Source organism: Archocentrus centrarchus, chromosome 5, assembly GCF_007364275.1.
Source record: "Archocentrus centrarchus isolate MPI-CPG fArcCen1 chromosome 5, fArcCen1, whole genome shotgun sequence".
Taxonomy (NCBI): Eukaryota; Metazoa; Chordata; class Actinopteri; order Cichliformes; family Cichlidae; genus Archocentrus; species Archocentrus centrarchus.
Window position 1 is genome coordinate 23,943,441 of NC_044350.1, and position 20,862 is coordinate 23,964,302.

Sequence of the window (20,862 nt, forward strand, 5' to 3'; positions counted from 1 at the left end):
TTGCACACTGTTCAATCCAAAGCTACAGTTGTACTGACTGAAAGCCAGGCAGCCTTTTATCACATAATTTACTATCTAAGTAGATCTGAATGAGCCTCAGAGAACCACAAACTCCACAAACCTTCAGTGTTCAAAGTTTAAGGTTTACTGCACTGACCTGAGATCAGCAACAGAACACTTTTAATAGCATCTATGAACAGGAACATGCTGCTGAACAGTCTCAGGGTAGGCTTTCAATAAAGGGATGTGACAGTTAGTCTCATATGCTGAATACAGCTGGACTTGATGCTGACTCAGAGTCTGATTAATGAGCCATGAAACTAAAACTGAAGTTATTCAGTGTTGCAAAGAGAAGCTGACAGTTTAATATTCATGTTATCTGATTTGGGAGCTGATGTAATGGTGGGTCAGACGTCTGCTTCATTGGAGGCTTTCTTTATGCACCATATCAGTTATTGATCACTGATGTGTGTGACAAAACGTGAAGCTTTGTTTGTTAATGAATGTCCTTTTTTAAGGTCGACTGAAGGTCAACGGCGATGGCCTCGGCAGTCACTGACGTCTCTGAGATCCATCAACCACTCCCTGGATGTGGGCGTTCCCAGCTCGGCACCGGAAGGTCTCGGCGAGTCCGGTCGGGCGAGCGGCTCTCTGTTCAGGCTGACGGGTCAGCCGGTTTGTCGGGCCTTCCTCCTGATATCTGTGGTGCTGATGATGATGCTCCTGACGGGTATAATCGTCTTCCTCCTCACCTTCAATAAGTCACAGTGAGTGACATCACGTCCTGTTTTTCTTTCTTTCACTTCTTTTTGTCTGAATCAAAGCAAAACATTTTGCTGCTGTGGTTAAAACGGACTCAGATGTGCAATAAAAATGACTTTCAGATTATTGTTTTTTGGAATAAGCAGCTTTTAATTCACTGATGGAACCCAAAGATGTGGAGCAGAGCTCTTAATGAACGAAGAGACTTTTAATCGTGTCCGTATCATTTAACTTGTAAGTCCTCAGGGATCTGTTTATTCCTTAATAAGTTAGAATATTAGTGGACCTTTATGTCTCACCTGTGCTACAGGCTGTAAACTTCCTGCTGTTGAAGCCATAAACTGCAGAGTGACCGCTGGGGGAGCAGTGCTCAGTGCACTTTTATTCTGTCTTAAGGTTAAAAAAAATGCTTTGTATAAAAAAATAAGGGCTGACGCACGTGAGGGCACAAAGCGTTTGCTGTCCCCTTTGTAAAAACGTGCCTCCTACATTTAACTGCTTTTACACTCAGACATGTTTCATAGTTTAATAAGACCCATTCCAGCTCATAGTTCTGGTCTTCTTGTGTCACTTTTTACCATAAGCTGGTTTTTCTTCATCACGTTCTCGTTTTTAAACGTTCGTCTGGAAACTCTGAGCACTTTAAAAAGGCGAAGAACCCAAAGAATGAACATGTTTGATTCGTGTGGATTCGACTGATGACCCTGTTTCACGTAGTTGGAGCTGCAGGCTGGAGTCATTTCAGCTCGCTGCATTTTCATAGACAGTGGATCATTATTTTATGACAGAGAATAAGCTAATTTTTCCTCGTTCTCAGCCATGCTGGGAGTCTTTGTGACCAGAACATTTTCTATGAAAATGCCTTTTTATTTTATTTTTTTCTCTAAATGCTGTGAACACTGTAAACTCCTCTGTAAAAGTGTGTGCACCTTCCTTTTTGAGATGTGCAGCACTGACAAAGCAAACCGGGAGTGTGTGGCCTGTCGTATTTGTGCTGCAGGAGGCTGAGCTGTGGGACGGCTGCTGAGTGCTGCCCTCGTGGGGATATAAATAGTTGCTGAAGCCTCCTTGTCTATGGACTCGATCGTGGTTCAGCAGTTATATTGATATTATGTTGATCTACAGCTTTGCCATCAAGCAGAACCTGTAAATCAAACTTTAAAATGCAAACTTAGAACCATAACTCGTATCGTGGAGAATATTTTTAGTTTTTTTTTTTTTTTTTTTTTTTTTTAAGGTTATCTTTCAGGTTCTGTCCTGGCTGTAACTGTGCAATGCAAAATAAATATTTTTTAAAATATATATGACTGTTTTAGCAAAGCTTGCAATATCACCTTGTTATACTTGAATAAATTTCTATTAAGTTGAGCATCTGTCTTCTTGGGTTTTTTTTTGTTTGTTTTATGCAGCAGTGAGCTGCAGAGGATGGTACGGGGGTGCAGTGGTTAGCACTGTTGCCTCATAGGAACAAGGTCCTGGCTTTGAGTCCACCAGCCACCTCTGTGTGTGGAAACTTCACATTCTCTCCAGGTTCAGTTTCCTCCCACGGCTCAGATGTGCAGTTTGGGTGATTTTAAGTGGGAATGTGAGCATGACTGGTTCTTCCTGTGCCCTGGGATAGACTGCCAACATGTCCAGGCTGTACTCTGCCTTTGGTATCATTTAAAAAGTTAATTTAAAGCCTGACTCAATCTGTATAATTGGGAAATTATGAATTAAGAATAGACTAATATTTCATGCAGTACCTGCTGGCTTAGGCAGGTGGCGCTGTAGTATCAATATAGGATGTGAGGTTTGTCTAAACAAGAAGAGTTTGCATCCCTGTCAGCTGCTCTTCCTCTTTTCCTGCTCTTTTTCACCTTTTTTCAGGAATATGCAGCAGCCTGCTACTTCCACAGGACAGTACTGAGACAGTCCAGGACAGTACTGAGACAGTCCAGGACATCACTGAGACAGGACAGTACTGAGACAGCACTGTACAGTCTTAGTACTGTCTGTGTTCCAACAGTCTCATTATCCAAACAGGTGAATGTAATGGCACTAAATCAAATGCAGTGCAAATAATTTTTGCACTGCACTGATCGCTGAAAGTTTCTCTGAAAATTGTTCTGTTTCTGTTCTTAAATCTTCTTTTTCATTGGGACCCTTAAATACTTGAATATGATTTAAGGTGTGAACTGCTTGAATTTCAACAAAAACCTGGGGGGGGGGGGGGGGGTCTTCTGGGTCATGATATTAGATCTATTTAGAAAGTGTTGGTAAAACAGCCCACATGCCCCACTGTAATTCTGAATAACTTCTCATGTAACCATTCATTTTCAGGTGACATTAAAATGGGCTGAATCTCACACGATGTTCTCTAATATCAGAATCATCTGTGTGTGCTGGCCCTCCAAAGGGAGCTGTAACCCTGTGACACCCTGACCCAGTGTGGGACTGCCTCTGTGCTCTTTGGTTCCTCCCTCAGTCCAGAGATGTGCCTGTTAGGTTTGCTGGTTATTAATGATGAACTGGCCACAGCTGAGTTAAAGTGCTTACTGTACAGAATGTGAGCTGCATGCACGCTTAAATGTGTTATAGCTTAAAGCACTTTGAGGGGTCAGTAAGACAATAGAATCACCACATGGTAAATACCTGATGTTACAGTGCAGAACTTTGCAGCAGCAAAAACCCAGACTGTGTTCCAACAATGAGTCCAGACAGAGGTCTGTGTGTGGGTTAGTTTACACTTTTCAAGAATAAAATAAAACTGGTGTAGATCATGAAACAGATCCATAATCAGTGATATGGTTGGAAAGATCAGTGATATTAGTTTCCATCTTTATTTAGAAGAATATTTGAAGCAAACACCATGCTAGATGATGTCCTCAGATAATCTGTGTGGGCAGGAATTTAAAGGTAACTTCAAACCTGCAGGGCTGAAAGATGAACCCAGGGTGGAAGTACCAAAAACGACCTTTGTGCTGACTCTGCTTCCTGCCTCAGTCCAAAGACGATCACCACAGCCTAGTTGGTGACTGGTGATATACCGGCTGTATATGTGAGGCAGATAAATGGGATAAAACTTCTAGAGTGGACTCGTCTATTTCCATTGATGACAACTTCTTGTTTTAGCTGCTCCCTTTAGGAGCTGCAACAGCAGATCATCTGCCTCCATCGCCCAGCATCCTTCTCGGTCACACCAACCCTCTGTCCTCCTCCACTACATCCATAAATCTTCTCTGATGTGGTCCTCGTTTCCTGCTGCCTGCCAACTCCATCTTCATCATGCTTTATCCAGTATATCCACTGTCCCTCTTCTACACATGTCCAAACATCTTAATCTTGCCTCTCTGTCTCCAAACTGCTCAGCCTACCCATTCATAATCCTATCTGCTCCTAATTGGTCATTCGCAATGAAAAGCTTAATCTTCAACTCTGCCACCTCCAGCTCAGCCTCCTGTCTCCCACCATCAGTGAAAATCATGTTAAAACAATGTTGAGCTAACTACCTCTTACCCACACTCTGTTTCACTTCCTATTTACACCATGGTAGAAAAGCTTGAATCCACCTACACTTCTCTCTGCCTCCCTTCCCTTCCTCCTGATCTCCTGCTCTCACAGTATATCTACCTTCCTTCTCTCCATCATATCAGCCAGCTGTGTCCCTTTACCAGTCATAGTCCCACCTCTAACCTCCACTCTCCTGTGTTTCCTTCACTCTTGCTGCATCCTAACACACCTTTCCCCCTCTCCTCTTTGTCTTCAACAAACGGTAGCATAGTTCCCGATGGACCCTGAAGGCCAATGGGGAAGCAGTTGTTGCTCTGACTGATGCATTATGGCAATCTCATTCTTGATGATCCATACATTCAATTTGACCAAGATTTTATGCCAGATGCTGGTGACCAGCACTTGGAATAGCACTTCTATCCAATTCAGTTCAGTTTTATTTATATAGCGGCAAATCACAGCAGTCACCTCAAAGTGCTTTATATTGTAGGTAAAGACCCTACAATAATACAGAGAAAACCCAACAGTTGATGTTTAATTTGACAGTAAATGAGGAAACTGTAACACTTTATCTTTTTTCCTCTACATTTTTCATTTTTATCCATAAAAGCAGGATCTTGTTCTCAGACTGTTTATAATACAACATAAATTTCTCAGTAACATGTCTGAACTGTAGGTGTTATATTTAGTGACTAACCAGCAACATTTACTTCCTGTTTCTTCGTGAGTGTTTCAGTAAACTCACTTCATACAGAGCTGTGAAAAGGTTTTTACCTCCTTCCTGATTTTTCATAGTTTGCATCTTTTCCATATTTGTCACACTTAAAGGTCATCAAACAAATTTGAATATTAAAAATTCAGATTTTAATGATTTCATTTATTAAAGGGGGAAAAAAGCCATCCAAACCTACATGGCCCTCGGTGGAAATTTAATTGCCTCCCTTTGTTAAATCATAAATTTAACCGTGATTAACTACATTTTTTGGAAAGCTGATTACGGCCAGATCTACTGAATTAAAAAAAAAAAAGAAGAAAAAATCACTTAAATAAATAGAAGCTGTGTGACAAAGTGAAGCAGGCAGCAAAAGAGCAGAAAAAGTCAGAGTGCTGAGATTTAAACTCCTGCCTCAGTGATGTCAGACACATGGTGACAGCTGTGATTCATCATGGTGATTACTTTTACAAATATAGTTATATATGAGAGTCATTCTCATCTGAAGTAAACAAACATGAAGTAAATTTAAAGATGCACTCTATAACAAAAAAAGCCTCTTAACACATCACATGATTAGGCTCCTTCGTGGTTGTTTAATATGTGAGATATTAAAATCTCATTCTGTCCCAAATGCTGTAGACATTTATTTGAGGCTCAGAGAGACTGAATCTCCTTCCTCGGAGCAGAGAGCGTCTCATTTCAGGCTAAAATCATTCCTTTTCCTTCATGCTGCACAATTTGCTGCCTGTAACAAACAGCTCCATCTAGTGGGCGCTGAGTCAAATGGCAGGCTCATAACTATCAGCTCCACCCATAACAGAGGAAAAGAAACTTAACGTATGTACTTCGCAGACGCATTAAAGGCTGGGATCTGTGCGGATGAACACAAATTTGTTGAATAAAAAGGACTTTATTTTGGTGAGTCTTACCAATAAATCATCAGGAAATCGTTGGAAATGGCTGAGAAACTTGTAATTGTTGAAAACTTCCTGAGCTGCCATGTGTGCTCAGAGACTTTCAGAGATCCTGTGTCTCTGAGCTGCAGCCACAGCTTCTGTTCAAGCTGCCTGCAGAAATTCTGGGAACAAGCCAAAAACAAAAACTGTCCCATTTGTAAAAGAAGATCCTCAAAGGATGAACCATCCATAAATCTTTCTCTCAAAGAACTTGCTGACTCCTTTGCTAAGAGGCAGAGTGATAGCTCACCTGAAGAGAAGCAGAGGGAGGAGGTGGTGTGTGAGAAACATCCAGAGGTTCCTTACTGGTTCTGTGTGGATGAAGATAGAGCTGTGTGTCCTGAGTGTGAGTTTTCTCTCCATCATGGTCACAAAGTGGTTCCTGGAGAAGAAGCAGTCAGTGACCTGAAGGAGCAGCTGAAATCTGCCTTAAAGTCTCTGCAGGACAAGAGGAACAAATACAAACAAGTGGAGCAAACCTACAATGAAGTGATTGAACACTCCAAGAAGCAGCTGTTGTCCACAGAGAGGCAGATCAGAGCAGAGTTCAACAAGCTCCACCAGTTCCTGAGAGAGGAAGAGGAGTCCAGACTGGCAGCTCTGAGGGAGGAAGAGGAGCAGAAGGGGAGGACTATCAGCAGAGAGATGAAGATGATTGAGGAGCAGATCTCCTCTCTGTCAGACAACATCTCTGCTGTTGAAGAAGAGCTGCAGAAACACAGCGTGCCATTCCTCAGCAGTTATAAAGCCACTCAGAGCAGAGCCCAGAGCTCACTGTCAGATCCACAGCTGCTCTCAGGAGCACTGATAGATGTGGCCAAACACCTGGGCAACCTGTCCTTCAGAGTGTGGGAGAAGATCAAGGAGAAGCTCCACTTCAGTCCTGTCATTCTGGACCCAAACACTGCAAACCCCTGTCTCTGTCTGTCTGATGATCTGACCAGTGTGAGACATGGAGACACAAAGCAGCAGCTTCCTGACAATCCAGAGAGAAACACTGAGTATGTCACTGTTTTTGGCTCTGAGGGCTTCAGCTCAGGGAAACACAGCTGGGAGGTGGAGGTGGGAGACCATCCTGGCTGGATTTTGGGTTTAGTTAAAGAGTCAGCTGACAGGAAGGGAGAGGTTTTTATCTCACCAAAATATGGAATATGGTGTTTGCTGCATCGGAGTGGAGAATACACTGATGCTGTTGGTCAGACTGTGACAGTGAAGAAGAGTCTCCAGAGGATCAGAGTCCAGCTGCACTATGACAGGGGGGAGGTGTCCTTCTACAACCCTGAAGACATGACTCACATCTGCACTCACAGACACACTTTCACTGAGAAACTCTTCCCATATTTCAGTGTTGGAGAATCAGGAGACGCCAAAACCTGTGATATCAAAATGTGTCAGATTTCACAGTAAAGTGATTCTTTTTTAACGTCTGTGTGGTGATTTTTTAATGTGCGTTTTTTTCTTTAGAATCAGATTTTAGCACCAATGACATGATGGGACACATCTTTCTGTTTTGTATAATGTTCAGGATATTCCCAAAGCACACAATGAGACTTTTGTGATCACATGTATATTTTCTTTATTTTTCAGCTGCCAAACAAAACTGTTTTCTTTTGTTACTTTCTGATGTTTTCCTTTGAAAGCATTGAAGTCATTTTTATTGATATTTTTGAAGCAGATTATTGATGCTGATATAATCATTGAGCTGCTGCTTGTTTCCCATGTGTGTCAGTACAGATTACTGTTCACTGTTTGACACACAATTACATTTATTCAGTGATATTCAGGAAATGTCTTAAATTGTGTTTGTCATTGTTACAAATTGATCTTTGTCCTGAATGTTGAGTCTAAATCACAGTGACTAAAAACTAGAGAGAAAACTGCAGATTCTTGATTCCAGCTGCAACTAAAGACTATTTAACAAAATCATCTGCTGATGTTTTAGCCAATGAAACAGCAGAAAATGAGAGCTAAAGACACCAGAGGCTCACATATGAGTCCATGTTCTGTATGTCTATGAACACAAACACTGATTTGATCATTCTTGAACACTGATGCTGTTAAAGTTGCTGTTTGTTCCAGTGTGTTTATGTCAGCTTAAGCTCACAAAGATTTATTGTCTCTATCAGACGTTTTGTTCATGCTTTCTTTTCCTGTTCTTATCCGGGGGTTACAGCAAACATTTGCTCTGTGATTGATTATTATTTTGCTCCACAGCAGCAGCAGAGGTGCTTTGTTGTAAAGGCTCACAGAAATTATTGATCCAACGGTCTGAATTCAATCTGGCCTTTGATTTTGCTGTGTTGCGTTCATGGAACTCACAGCAGTTACACAAACACCAAAGGACCTGTTTCCATATCACGATATTTGAGCCACTGAGGGTTATTAGTTTTCTTTAAGGAAGGTTTTGGTTTGTTTGTTTTTGCCTTTTAAATGTTTAAAAACAGATTATAAAATTTTTGCTTCCCTGCTAATCTCCATCCACACTCCAGTCCAGTAGGTGGCAGTAATGCACCTGTAAGTTGGTCCATTAAAATCCTTCAGTCCAAATCAAAGTTTCTCTCATTCATGATCATACAAGGTTCAACTAGCAGTGAAATGTTTTGATGACTGCCCTTACACAACAGCCCGATGAAAGATATTCTCAGATTATACACTAACTTAAAGTGAAAATAACATAATTGAAATATATTAAAAAATATATAATATAAAAGTGTAACAAAATATATACACTAAATATATAGATACACTCAGAGAGCGCATGTTGTTTGTGTGTGTGTGTGTGTGTGTGGGGGGGGGGGGGGGGGGGGGGTCCATCAGCTGTCCTGAGTCTTCTCTGTTTTAACCTTCAGGAAGTCAAACCTCTTCCCTGACCTGAACAGACAGAAGTAGAGCAGAGTCCATAGTTGGGATGGTTGGGGTCTTTTTTTTTTTTTAGCCCGTCATGTCTGACAGATTTTGCAGCAGAATTGTGATCTGAATGCACTGTTGTGCCAGACATATTTACTCTTCCAAGATGAGCTCTATAGATTCTCTATAGGCTCCTCTTGTTAATGTTTGTCCTCTTATTTTATCTATTTGTGTTATTTTTCCCATACATATACAGGTGTCCTTACGATGAGTTGAAATAAAAGAAAAAAAGGAGAAAATAGGAAAAGGGGGATAGTGAGGACAGAGCACAAGCAGATAAACCACAATGGTTCATCAACTGCTGCACCTTAAAATAAATAAATAAATAAAAAAGATAAAACAGCATACAAAAGAACAAATAATGCAATTTATAAGGAAAACAAAAGACAGAAAGAAAGCATGGCTACACAAAACAGTCCTGCTATACTGTGCCTGAATGAGTAAGAGTGAGTGTCTTTGTGTGTCTGTGTGCATGTCATGAAATGTACTTACTAATGAAGGTGGAAAGCTGCAGCTCCACCCACCAGAAGCCCGAGACGGATAGAGAAAGATCCAGGACACCTGGGCTGTCCGCAACCCATCAAGAGCACTGAAGAGCCATGGCCACACACCCCAACACCAACTGCATGCCCTCCCCAGCAAACGGGAGAGGGAGGTCCCAGATGAAGCCCCCCCGAAGGCAAAGACTGAAGAGCACAAAGTTTCATCACACAGTGGATGATCTTAAATTACTAAAACTCATGAAAACAAACAGGTCACAGAGTCCTCATGATTTGCATATTCCAGCTTTTTGTTACACCTCTTCTATACAGCACAGGTAAAACCACTCACAGAAACACACACCTGTGCGTCCTCTATCACAGTGGTCTCCAACCTTTTTTGAGCCGCGGACCGGTTTAGTGTTAGAAAATGTTTCCACGGACCGGCTTTTAAGGTGTGGCGAATAAATACGTCAAAATAAATGATACGACCATAACCAAGTGTGATATTTTCTACGTATAATAATAAAAAACGTGAATCCACTTTGTATTCGTATGCAACTCTATCAGCAGCGTTCTCGTAACATCCCGCCTCAACATGAATAACAGGCTCTCTGCCCACAGCGCTCCCTGGTCAGCTGTTAGAGCCATGGTAAAACATGCCTTCAAAATAAGATACACCGCAAAAACAAATACAGTAGAAATCACCTCAGTCGGATTCAAATGGCCCAGTTTGGGGTCTATTATCGAATTTCGCTGCAATGGCTTCTGCTTCATCTATGAATTTGCTTCTGCAAATTTTATAATCTGAAATTTTACTCGTAAGTGCAAGGTTGTAGCTTACACTTGCCACGATTGTCCCCGGTGAAATGAACTGATATAAACACTAAAACAATTTCCAGGCGTTGTTAGTGTGTGTGTAGTTGTGCATGAACGAGCCGATGCATGGAAGTGGGCGGACAGGAGCTGAGGAGGGTTTTAGCACTAAACTCATCCAGTTTATGCATTTAACTGGAAATTTATTACAATGGGACCAGATTTTTCATCCGAGGTAGGTGAATATCTGACGGATTTATGTGATGATTTTATTGGAATTAATGTTAGGAAAAATCAGGACCTGCAGATGCCATCCAACTAGAGCGAAAACCCGATTTGTGCGACTTCGACTTAGGTGATTTTTACTGTATAAAGCGCATGAAAAATACAACTCACCATAACACTGAATCAGTGTAAGCCCCCTGAGCTTGTTTCTCTGATACTCATTTTTGCTGGCTTCTGGTTTGACTGGGTTCGGCCGATTTCACATGGAGCGTGGCTGCAGAGCCGCGGTGTCAAGCGCTGGAGAGTCAGTTTGATGGCTGGGTCTACCTCACTGCTATCCCCGGTGTTGATAAATAAAATGGTAAATGGACTAGTTCTTACATAGCGCTTTTCTACTCTTGTTGAGCACTCAAAAATTTAAAGAAGCGTTATGTAGGTCAACCAACCGATTTCGTTAGACAGGCCTGAAGCTTCTGGGTTTAATTTTAGCGGTGACGTATCATGTGAGCAGAAACGTCTTGACACGTCAAGAGGAAGTCATGGAGGGAAGTAACGGAGCGAATCCGCCCATTTTTCAAAATAAAATATAGTTTAGGCGCAGATAATAAGTAAAACGGAAATAATTTAAGTTATTTATTCTTTATGTGCGGCCCGGTACCAAATGTCCCACGGCCCGGTACCGGTCCACGGCCCGGGGGTTGGGGACCTCTGCTCTATCACATCTCCTCCAGCAGGGAATGGAGGCTGGAAGGTGGTGGATGAGTTCAAGCAGGGAGGTGTTTAGTGGTGATGAATGTGTGAGCGCAGGTCAGCAGATGGCTGATGAACAAGGTTTGACTCCCAGTGTGACAATGAAACGTTTCTATGGAAAATTTCCTTTAAGCTGTACCTGCAAGTAGAAATGCAGCTGTACAAGTGTGCAGCATGTGTGTAGTGTTGCTTTAACTCAGCCACATCAGATGGAAGCTACTGATTAAATATATGGGAAATAATAAGAATAGAAAGTAGACACAATAAGTAGCAACATGTAACAAAGGCAGTGCTTCTTTATCTGACATGGACACTTGTTTTGATATTTATGCTCTTGGTCCAGTTTACTTTGAGCAGAATAAACACGAGTAAGTCAGCATGAAGACACTGAGGAGGACAGTTTGTTACAGAACATCTGAACACAACAGCGTCTGACTTTAGCCAACATCAGAGTTTCTACAACACCTGAGACACAACCACAGTGCTGGAGGACACACACCTGTGGGAGAGAGTCACAAATCTTTATTTTGAGTTGATACTTTAGACCAAGCTCAGAATAAAAAAAGTGAAAACAAAGTCAAATCTGTGAGGATGACAGAGCTCGATTTTTTTCAGTGAGGTTTCAAAATGACGATGAACCTGCCAACATCCTTTAAGAAAGTCAAACTTGCTCACAAACTTTGCAGCACCCACCTGGTCAACACAATCCTCCTTTCTGGGAAGAGGATGGGAATCTGGCTTTGTGACTGCATCAATCTTTTGAAGGTCAGTGAAAGGCCTAAACGTGGAGTCTGGTTTCTGCACCAGCAAACATGGAGATGACCAAGCAGATGAAGAAGGCTCAGCAATGCCCTTTTCTAGCATATATTGTACCTCAGCTGCTAATATCTCCTGCTTATCAGGAAACAACCAGTAAAAATGCTGTTTAATAGGCTGAGTATCACCAGCATCATTATGCTTCACTACATCAGTACGTGATGGTGTATCTGAAAATAAGGATGGATGAGCCTGAATGATATAAATTTGTTACATTTATCTGCATCCAAATGTCCCAAATACAGCAAACAAGTTACTCAGAGCTTCTGAATTTGAAGCTGAGGTTGTAACCCTCCATCTTCCAGTACACCTCCTTCCTCCTCATCACCTGAGATGAAGTGGAGGCAGCAGCAGTGGCTAAAAGAAGGATTTCCACATACTGTGGAGTCACCTGCCTCACCAGACCAGTCTGAAGATGGGCAATGAGCATGATATGGCCTGAGCAAGTTTACATGGCAGATTTTACTAGATTTCCTTTTGTTTGCATTTCAATCAGGTCATCCTGTTCTGATGCTCTCTTAACAGTGCAAGGACCAAAAGATTTAGCCTGAAACGGTGATTCAACAACTGATCACAGGACCGTAGTGCTGCTGTTCAACTCTACGATCAAATGATCTTCATCTACTTTTGAGAACCTTCCAGCTTCTCTTTAGCTTGCTCACCTGCCTCATGAAGCTTAAACCACTGACATAATCTATTATGTTTTCCGGTGGCTCAGAGGACCTCTGCTGGTCACTGATCACAGCCTAAGGACCCCTGACAGTGTGTGCAAATGCAAGGTCATTAGGACTAAATCCTGTGCTCTCCTGCACAACCTCTCTGCCCAATCAGCCTGAAAAGTCAATGTTGCATTTCCTTTGGAGATCAAGGTCCCAGAGTCTGGAGGAAGAGGAGAGGCACAGAGTCCACGTTGGCTGAGGTCCAGTGTAAAGTTTCCACAGTCAGTGATGGTTTGGGTGCCGTGTCATCTTTGTTTTCCGAGGTCTAAGGTCAACGCGGCCGTCTACCAGGAAGTTTTAGAGCACTTCATGCTTCCTGCTGCTGACCAACTTTATGGAGATGCAGATTTCGTTTTCCAGCAGGGCTTGGCACCTGCACACAGTGCCAAAGCTACCAGTACCTGCTGTAGCCCCTTAACTGGCAAGGGCCCGGTGACGGGCCGTTTGTAGTCCCTTTTATATGGCAGGCTAGACCCTCCCATTTTTATTGACACGTCATTCGGCCAATCATGTAACTGGCTGCACCAAATCACCTGACAAAGCTACGTGACGCCCTCTGAGTATTATTGGCTCTGGGAAACCCATTTCTTAACATGATTGGCCGAATGAGGTGTCAGTCAAAATGGGCGGGTCTAGCCTGCCATATAAATGCACTTCATTCGGCCGGCGGACCAGACGCAGCCAGTTAATAGGCTATGAAATGGGTTGTTCAGAGCCAATAATAACCAGAGGGTGTTATGTAGTTTTTGTCAGGTGATTTTTTTGCTGCCAGTTCTTCATTGGCCTGCAAACTCACCTGACCTTTAACCCCATAGAAAATCTATGGGCTACTGTGAAGAGGAAAATGTGATACACCAGACCCAACAATTCAGAAGAGCTGAAGGCCACTATCAGAACAACCTGGGCTCTCATAACTCCTGAGCAGTGCCTCAGACTGATGGACTCCATGCCACGCCGCACCGCTGCAGTAATCCAGGCAAAAGGAGCCCCAACGAAGTACTGAGTGCAGTACATGCTAATACTTTTCATGTTCATACTTTCAGTTGGCCAACATTTCTAAAAGTCCTTTTTTTTGTATTGGTCTTAAGTAATATTCTAATTTTCTGAGACACTGAATTCAGGGTTTTCATTAGTTGTCAGTTATAATCATCAAAATTAAAAGAAATAAACATTTGAAATATATCAGTCTGTGTGTAATGAATATACAAGTTTCACTTTTTGAATGGAATGACTGAAATAAACCAACTTTTTCATGACATTCTGATTTTATGAGCAGCACCTGTGTATCACAGGCTCTACATTTTGAGGGTAAAATGATGGCTGTAGAGGGAACACTGGACACAGCAGCAGCTGAGAGAGAAAGATTTTAAGATGAAAAATTTGAATTCCCCCACTGTGACAGTTGGAGCTCTCACTCTAGCCGCCAAGATTGAATTGTGTGTGTGTGTGTGTGTGTGTGTGTGGGCAAATAAATCAGGTGAAGAGCAGCAAAAATACACACAAAACCAAAAATAGGTGGCAGCCAAGGAGAAAGAATCAGTCAAACCCACTGCTGCCAACTCCTCAGCAAGGAAAGTAGCTATTGGCTGTCCTAGAGGTCGTTATATGATGTCATCACCTAATTTGCATAATTGGTTATTTGCATGTAGTTGCAATCGAGGCTGTAGGAGAGAGGAGTAACATCTTTGGAGAGACAAAAAGTGAAGAAAAACACCCTAAATATGTTTACAACTACTAGGGCTGGGGAATATGGACAAAATAATGTCTCAACATTTTTTAGCTGAATGGCGACATACGAACTATATCTTGATATTTTTTTCTTCCCAAAGGTATAAACAAAAAGGCACTTCAGAGTCAAAGCTACATGTCCCAGATGTCACACAGACACTTTTATTAACATTCAGCTGTAGATGTACAGAGAAATTGCTCAAAAATAAACCACTGGCACATTTAAATAATAGTGCTCCTCAAATATATTAATGCTTTTTTTCCCTGCGTAACAAAAGACTCGCAGCTGTGCTATTAAAATGTAAACAGAAAAGATCCAGAGCAAAAACAGCAAAAGGCTGACTGATTCTTTAAAAAGCCAGTGTGCAGTGAAGCAGACTTCACCACAGTGCTTCCTCCTGTGGAAGATAAACATGTAAACAGACTGAAAGAACAAACTTCATCCTTCAGTCAGCAGGATCTCAGCCAGCTCAGTAAATCCATACTCAGATAGCAAAATGACTCTGCCCCCGATGTGTCCACTTGCACAAGTAAAATGTCAAAGAAAGGAAAAACTATCACATCCCATTAAAATTCATTAAGCAGGTGATGCATTGATTCATTACTGTACATCATTAAAACATCAACAGACAAAAGATAACCATTTTTGGAACAACAGTACAGATAAACTTAAGCCCTCAGAGTTGATTCGGGACGGTAACAGGAGGACGTCGCCTTCTTCCTCTGTCTGCTGCCAGACTGAACCATCATATGGCGTGTTTCCGAATCTCCTCTTCTGTGGCAGCATGGGACACGTGGGTCTTTCTTACTGCATCTATTCACACACAAAGGTATATGTTATATGAAAGCTTTGAAATCTTTCCAGCAGCTTGTTGAATCTATGCCATGAAGAATTAAGGCAGTTCAGAAGGCAAAAGGGGGCTCCACCTGGCACTGTGTACCTAATAAAGTGGCCAGCAAGTGTATTACATGTTGATTGTAAGCTTTGGCCATAGTGGGGAAAAAACTCCAAAAATGTCCAACTCATCTTTAATTTTTAACAGCATCAGTGATTGCCAATCAATGCAGCCATGTCCGGGTATCCAACTATGTACCACAGAGGAGTGTTTCATTTGAAAGAGTGCTGTGATCAGTGAGTGGAATAAAGGTACACCTGAAAACTGTCCTCCAAAGCCCATAACTGGCTGTCAACACATTATCAATGAAATGATACGATACAACTCTCAGAGTTAACAGATTTGTGCTTCATTAAACCATGACAATCAAATCATTTGCAAAATCTGTTACAATTACTTACTCAAGAGTACGGTTTTTGATGCCATCTGGGAGAAACTTTCCTTTCCATTGGTCCCCGTCCAATTTGTCTTCTGTCCAACGTCACTGTGGAACATGCGGGAAAGAATGTTCCATGTGATACTTCTTGCCTCATGGAAACTGTACAGGGTCAGGTATTCCTCTTTCTGGACAGCTGAGTTCAGCGTGTTGGTCAGATAGTTTACTTTGGTGGTTAATTGGTCTTGTTGGTGTTTAATGTACTCCAGTAAGCTCAATATTTGATCTTCTGCAGCTGCTGGAAGAAGAAATGAGACAAATTTGCTGCAATCTTTTCCAATAACTGGATTACATGGCAAATGACTATAGTGTAGTATTCATATTTACAAAGAATACAATATGCTGATTATTCAAGATTTACTGTATACACTTTTGGAAAAATCAATGTCATTCAGGAAGAAATGCATTGTTTATTTTCACTTGGATGTTGCACTGAGAATAACTGCATTTGTGATTGTTGTGGAAATGTATTCATCAAATGAGAGACAAGAGTCCTTTACATGGTTTATTACTCGTACGAGGAGAAGTCGCCCACACACTGAGAAGTATGTAAGTGAATTCTGATTCTACATAGAAACACAGTGTACTTATACCCTTTTACACCCCCTGTTCTCCCCCTCCTTAACCCAACCATAAAGAAGAGGAGATCCTCCCCCAGTTACATGTCCCTACAGGAAAAGATCCTGAGAGAGGAAGGGTGTGCGTAGGTTACAGATAAGGGAATGGTCATCTGGACAGTGTTTACAACCTACCGGTCACTTCATGGTCACACACTCCGTAGTATGAATAGTTTATGCATATCCCCAAAATGAATACTAAAACCATTACCACCATTAGATACCATTTCCAAACTCAGAGTGCTCTCAAGTCATTACTGAAGGTGAACTGAAGTACCTGCTAAGCTTACAAACATGACACAGGATGACTATTCGTGCCTTTACAATGTGGTTTCATGTGTAAGCCTCTAATGCATTTCTTGGTTAATTAAACAAAAATGCAAAAGATGCACAATTCAAATGAGGCAACTACTGCTGTCCAGTACCCCAGGAAAAAATGACATGAACTCATAAAACACCTTTTCCATAAAGCTAAACACCCAAAATAGAAAAAGCCTCACAAAAAGTTGACAAATTCACTTTACTGTCCATATGTAGTCGTCTCACTGTATTACTCCCAATATGTCCCCTTCCAGCTCTGTTCAAGTCTCCACCGTACAATAGCTGAACCACCTCTCACTATCTGGAGAAGTGTGCTCTCGTTGGTGTGTGTCTCTCTTTCCTGATGTGGAATACCTCAGCATGGGTCTCCCACAAGAGACCACCACAAGGCAATGGCCAAGGAAACAAAGATGATGGTGAAAACAGTGCAGGTGAAGTGTTTCTCAGCTTCAACGATGTTCTGAGTCGTTCCCTTCTCACCTGGGGCTGTCCTTGAAAGGGTTTGCAGTGGCTGGCATGAACCCACGCTGCTCTTTCGGCGACCTGCACTGCAGTGTGTGTAGTCAGTAAAACCAAGAACGGGCCTCGCCACCTCGGAGCGCTCCAGCACCTCCTTCTGTGCTCTTTAATCAGCACCCAGTCTCCGGGCTGTATAGAATGCAGGGGTTTGGATGCTGGACTTGGAAGTGCTGCCTTCGTGGCCTCCCGGTTCTGTAAAACAGCTTTTGACAAAGTCTGACAGTACGTTAACATATCATGCTCATACAACTCTGTAGTAAGATTTTGGTTGTGGATGGCCTCCCCAAAAAAGGATCTCATAAAGAGAAAGATTTGTTCTTGCTCTTCTTTGCATGTGCATGTACATGAGTACTAGTGACAAAGCTTTAACCCATCTGGAAAGCTACCGTCTCCTCACAACATTTGGCCAGTTTGTTTTTCAAGGGACCATTTTCACGCTCTGCTGCCCCTCCCGACTGGGGGTGATATGCGCAGTGAGTTCTTAGCTGAAAACCTAGAACTTCACTCACTTCTGTCAACGCTTTGTTTACAAAGTGGGTACCACTGTCACTCGAGATTTTGTTTGGGATTCCCCACCTAGGGAATATCTCTGCCAGCAGAGCTTTGGCGACTGCACTGCTGTCTGCTGATTTAGTTGGAAAAGCTTCAACCCATTTAGAAAACATGTCAACCACAACCAAGCAGTATTTCTTTCCCTCCGATGGTGAGAGTTCTGTGAAATCCATCATGAGATGTTCACAGCGGTGTGTTCACACAGTGAAGGCTGTTTATTAGACATCTTAGTTACACAAAACACAGACAAAGACCAAACACAGACAGTAACATAGTTGAGACTGAGAAACACACACACACACACACACACACACACACACAAAAAGATGCAGGAACAAAAAGAGTAGAAAGAGAGGAAAGGACCGTTAGTGAGTGAAGTTAAAAAGCAAGAGGGGAGAAGTAAAGTACAAAAGAGTGGAAGAAAGTAATGAGTGAAAACAGTGAGTAAAATGGGGTGAAAGAAGAAGTAGAAGTCCAGAGTTAAACAGAGGACAAGAAAGCAAAAACCCTCCTGGGAGTGAGAGCCTTGGAGCCGCTGCAAAGGGGAGAGAGGAAGAGCAAAAAGTGCCCCCCTCCCAACTTTACCACCGCCTTTTATTGCTCAAACTCACACCTCCCCCTGCTGTTATCAGGGCCAGTGGGCACAGAAGGATGCTCCCAATCCACTATGAACATACTAGTTCGATCCTCATGCAATTGCTCCATGACTTGTTCTCTGGGGGCTGCCAAAACAAACAACTTTCCCACGTGAAAACACCTCCCACCGGAGCACTACCCCGCCCTTCTGTCCATATTTTCACATTACTAGAAACACTTTTGGGCAGTCTTATCTCAGTACTCCCTTACATTATTACAGTAGCTCTAGTGGGAGTTCAACCCCCCTTTTCGGGACACACACTCCCTGCTACTTGACCTTCCCTCTCGCAATGCTGTGTCAAAAGTGCACTGTGTACAAAGGTAAGCCTCTAAATATGAATGAGGGCAGTTCTACTAGTGGAAAAAACTCAAGGCCCTGGGCAGAGCAGGCCTCAGTCCTTTCCACTCACCTAAAGCATGCAGTGATCCAGTGTGTGAGGGACAATATAGGTGACAAATAATATATAATGTGACCATTAATCCAGATTAATATAGGTACTAATAAATGATATAGTAAAATACCAATATCAGATGATAAAAATATCCAACACTCCCCCAGTTACATGTCCCTACAGGAAAAGAGACTAACCTAAAGGACAATAAAACTAACAAATGTGACCCCATTAACACAAAGAACAAACAAGTCGAAGTTTTCCTTAAAGCAGCTGTAGAGCCGAGCCAGAGCATCGGCGAAGCTAAGCACTTGGCATGGGTCATGCTAAGGGAAAGTGGAGTGGTGGAGACAGTCAGCTGTTCCTGTATCACCGATTAGGGAAATCATGTAGTGATGCGGCAGCTGTTCTGTGGAAGGTATATCACTGATCTGGATATCTGAGTGTTCAGATCACTGAAACAAACACTGGACTGGCCAAAGGCTGTGATCGGGGGAGACACGCAGCTGTCATCTTGCTAACTGCTACGTGTTTACATGAAGGCAGCATTGTTAAAGCTTTGTGTAGGCTGTATACTGTAGTGTCACACTATAAATAAAATAACTTAAAAAAATAAGAGGCTGTACATTAAAGGAAAACTTAAAACATAAGGAAAAAACACAGTAATAGGATGTGCAATTGGGTAGTATAATTTGGGGGGAAAAGAACAAATTTACAAAATAAAATAATTTGAAAAAATGTACAGACTGATGTAGAAGAAACAGCCTTTATTGTCCCACAGAGGGGAAATTTGGGTGTAACAGCAGCCGCAGTTATTATAAATATAAATAAAGATATAATAATTCACACTATTAAGTAGTGACAACCGACAACAGTACAAGTTGAATCCGAGCTCATGTTCCAACTAATAAAGCCGCCTGTTACAGCACAAAGTAACCGAATTTTGTCATTAACTCTGGCTCTGACTTTGGGTAACCGAAGGTATAAAACCGAACAGCGGAAGTAGCAGTCTGTCATGGCAGCCTACGTGTGCTCTTCCAGAAACCCGTGGATAAGAGCACCAGATTACCTTCAAAGTAATAAAATCAATAAAGTAATGCTGAACAAACAAGTCGACGTTTTCCTTAATGCAGCTGTAGAGCCGAGCCAGCGCATCGGCGAAGCTAAGCGCTTAGCATGACCCATGCTAAGCGCTAAGGGAAAGTGGAGCGGTGGAGACAGTCAGCTGTTCCTGTATCGCTGATTAGGGAAATCATGTAGTGATGCTGCAGCTATTCTGTGGAAGGTATATCACTTATCTGGATATCAGTGTGTTCAGATCACTGAAACAGAAACACTGGACTGGCCGAAAGCTGTGATCGGGGAGACACGCAGATGTCATCTTGCTAACTGCTACGTGTTTACATGAAGGTAGGCATCGTTTAAGCTTTGTGTAGGCTGTATGCTGTAGTGTCACACTATAAATAAAATAACGTAAAAAAAATAAGAGGCTGTACATTAAAGGAAAACTTAAAACATAAGGAAAAAAATACGGTAATAGGATGTCCCGAATCGGAAGCTGCAATCGGAAACCAACTTCAGCTTCGTAGCTACCTGGACAGCTAACCAAATCTCCTCGCCTTCCCCACCGAAATAAATCCCGGAGGAGCTTTTTTTTTTCCTTTTAACCTCACAACTTCCCGCTGTGTTAGCTAATACGCCAGAAGCTAATGTGCTATAAGCTAACTCCGCTGCCACAATCTCACATTTCAGAATAAAAAAATAAATAAAACCTTAATTATCTCCTACCAGGATAACCTTACTGTACAGGTAATGCCATGAATAAAGAATATTTAACAGAACGGCTTACAGTTCTTACCTTAGAGGAGCTCTGCTGTGCTGATCCACCGGCTGCATCACGAACAGACCCATTAAAGTCACGTGACTTATGGTACGTACCAACAGTCAAGTACTCTCGGGGGTCCGGGCGATGTCAAAGCGTCTGAACAGACGCTGTACGAAGGCTGTATGCACAGAAAACACGGCGATAGTGCAGGATTTCAGGTTAACAAAACTCTCCAAAAGTCTCCGACATCAGGTCTGAAAAGCCGCTAAATCTAGCGACAAAGTCTGTAAGTTAGCAACACTG

At 42.2% G+C, this 20,862-nt stretch overlaps 1 protein-coding gene and 1 long non-coding RNA gene across 4 annotated transcripts; one reads left to right on the plus strand and one right to left on the minus strand.

Annotated features, from left to right (window-relative positions):
• The first annotated feature begins 5,925 nt into the window (after positions 1-5,925).
• On the plus strand, positions 5,926-7,332 carry LOC115779967 (nuclear factor 7, brain-like). The gene has a single exon (XM_030728872.1). It carries the CDS (start codon positions 5,926-5,928, stop codon positions 7,330-7,332), a length of 1,407 nt encoding a protein of 468 aa, XP_030584732.1.
• A 7,166-nt stretch (positions 7,333-14,498) lies between these two features.
• LOC115779840 (uncharacterized) lies at positions 14,499-20,663 on the minus strand. Of its 3 annotated transcripts, none has more exons than XR_004019948.1 (4): positions 20,593-20,663; positions 17,116-17,357; positions 15,663-15,935; positions 14,499-15,179 (listed from the first exon to the last, which is right to left on the minus strand). It is a non-coding gene; the product is annotated as an uncharacterized LOC115779840 (long non-coding RNA). The 3 variants fall into 3 exon arrangements; XR_004019949.1 differs by having other exon boundaries at positions 17,116-17,370; positions 20,593-20,607; XR_004019947.1 differs by lacking the exon at positions 20,593-20,663 and having other exon boundaries at positions 17,116-19,044.
• Positions 20,664-20,862: the final 199 nt, after the last annotated feature.

What these genes read in the sequence shown, in the direction of transcription:
- LOC115779967 (XM_030728872.1), top strand. Translation starts at nt 5,926, where the DNA reads ATGGCTGAGAAACTTGTAATTGTTGAAAACTTCCTGAGCTGCCATGTG.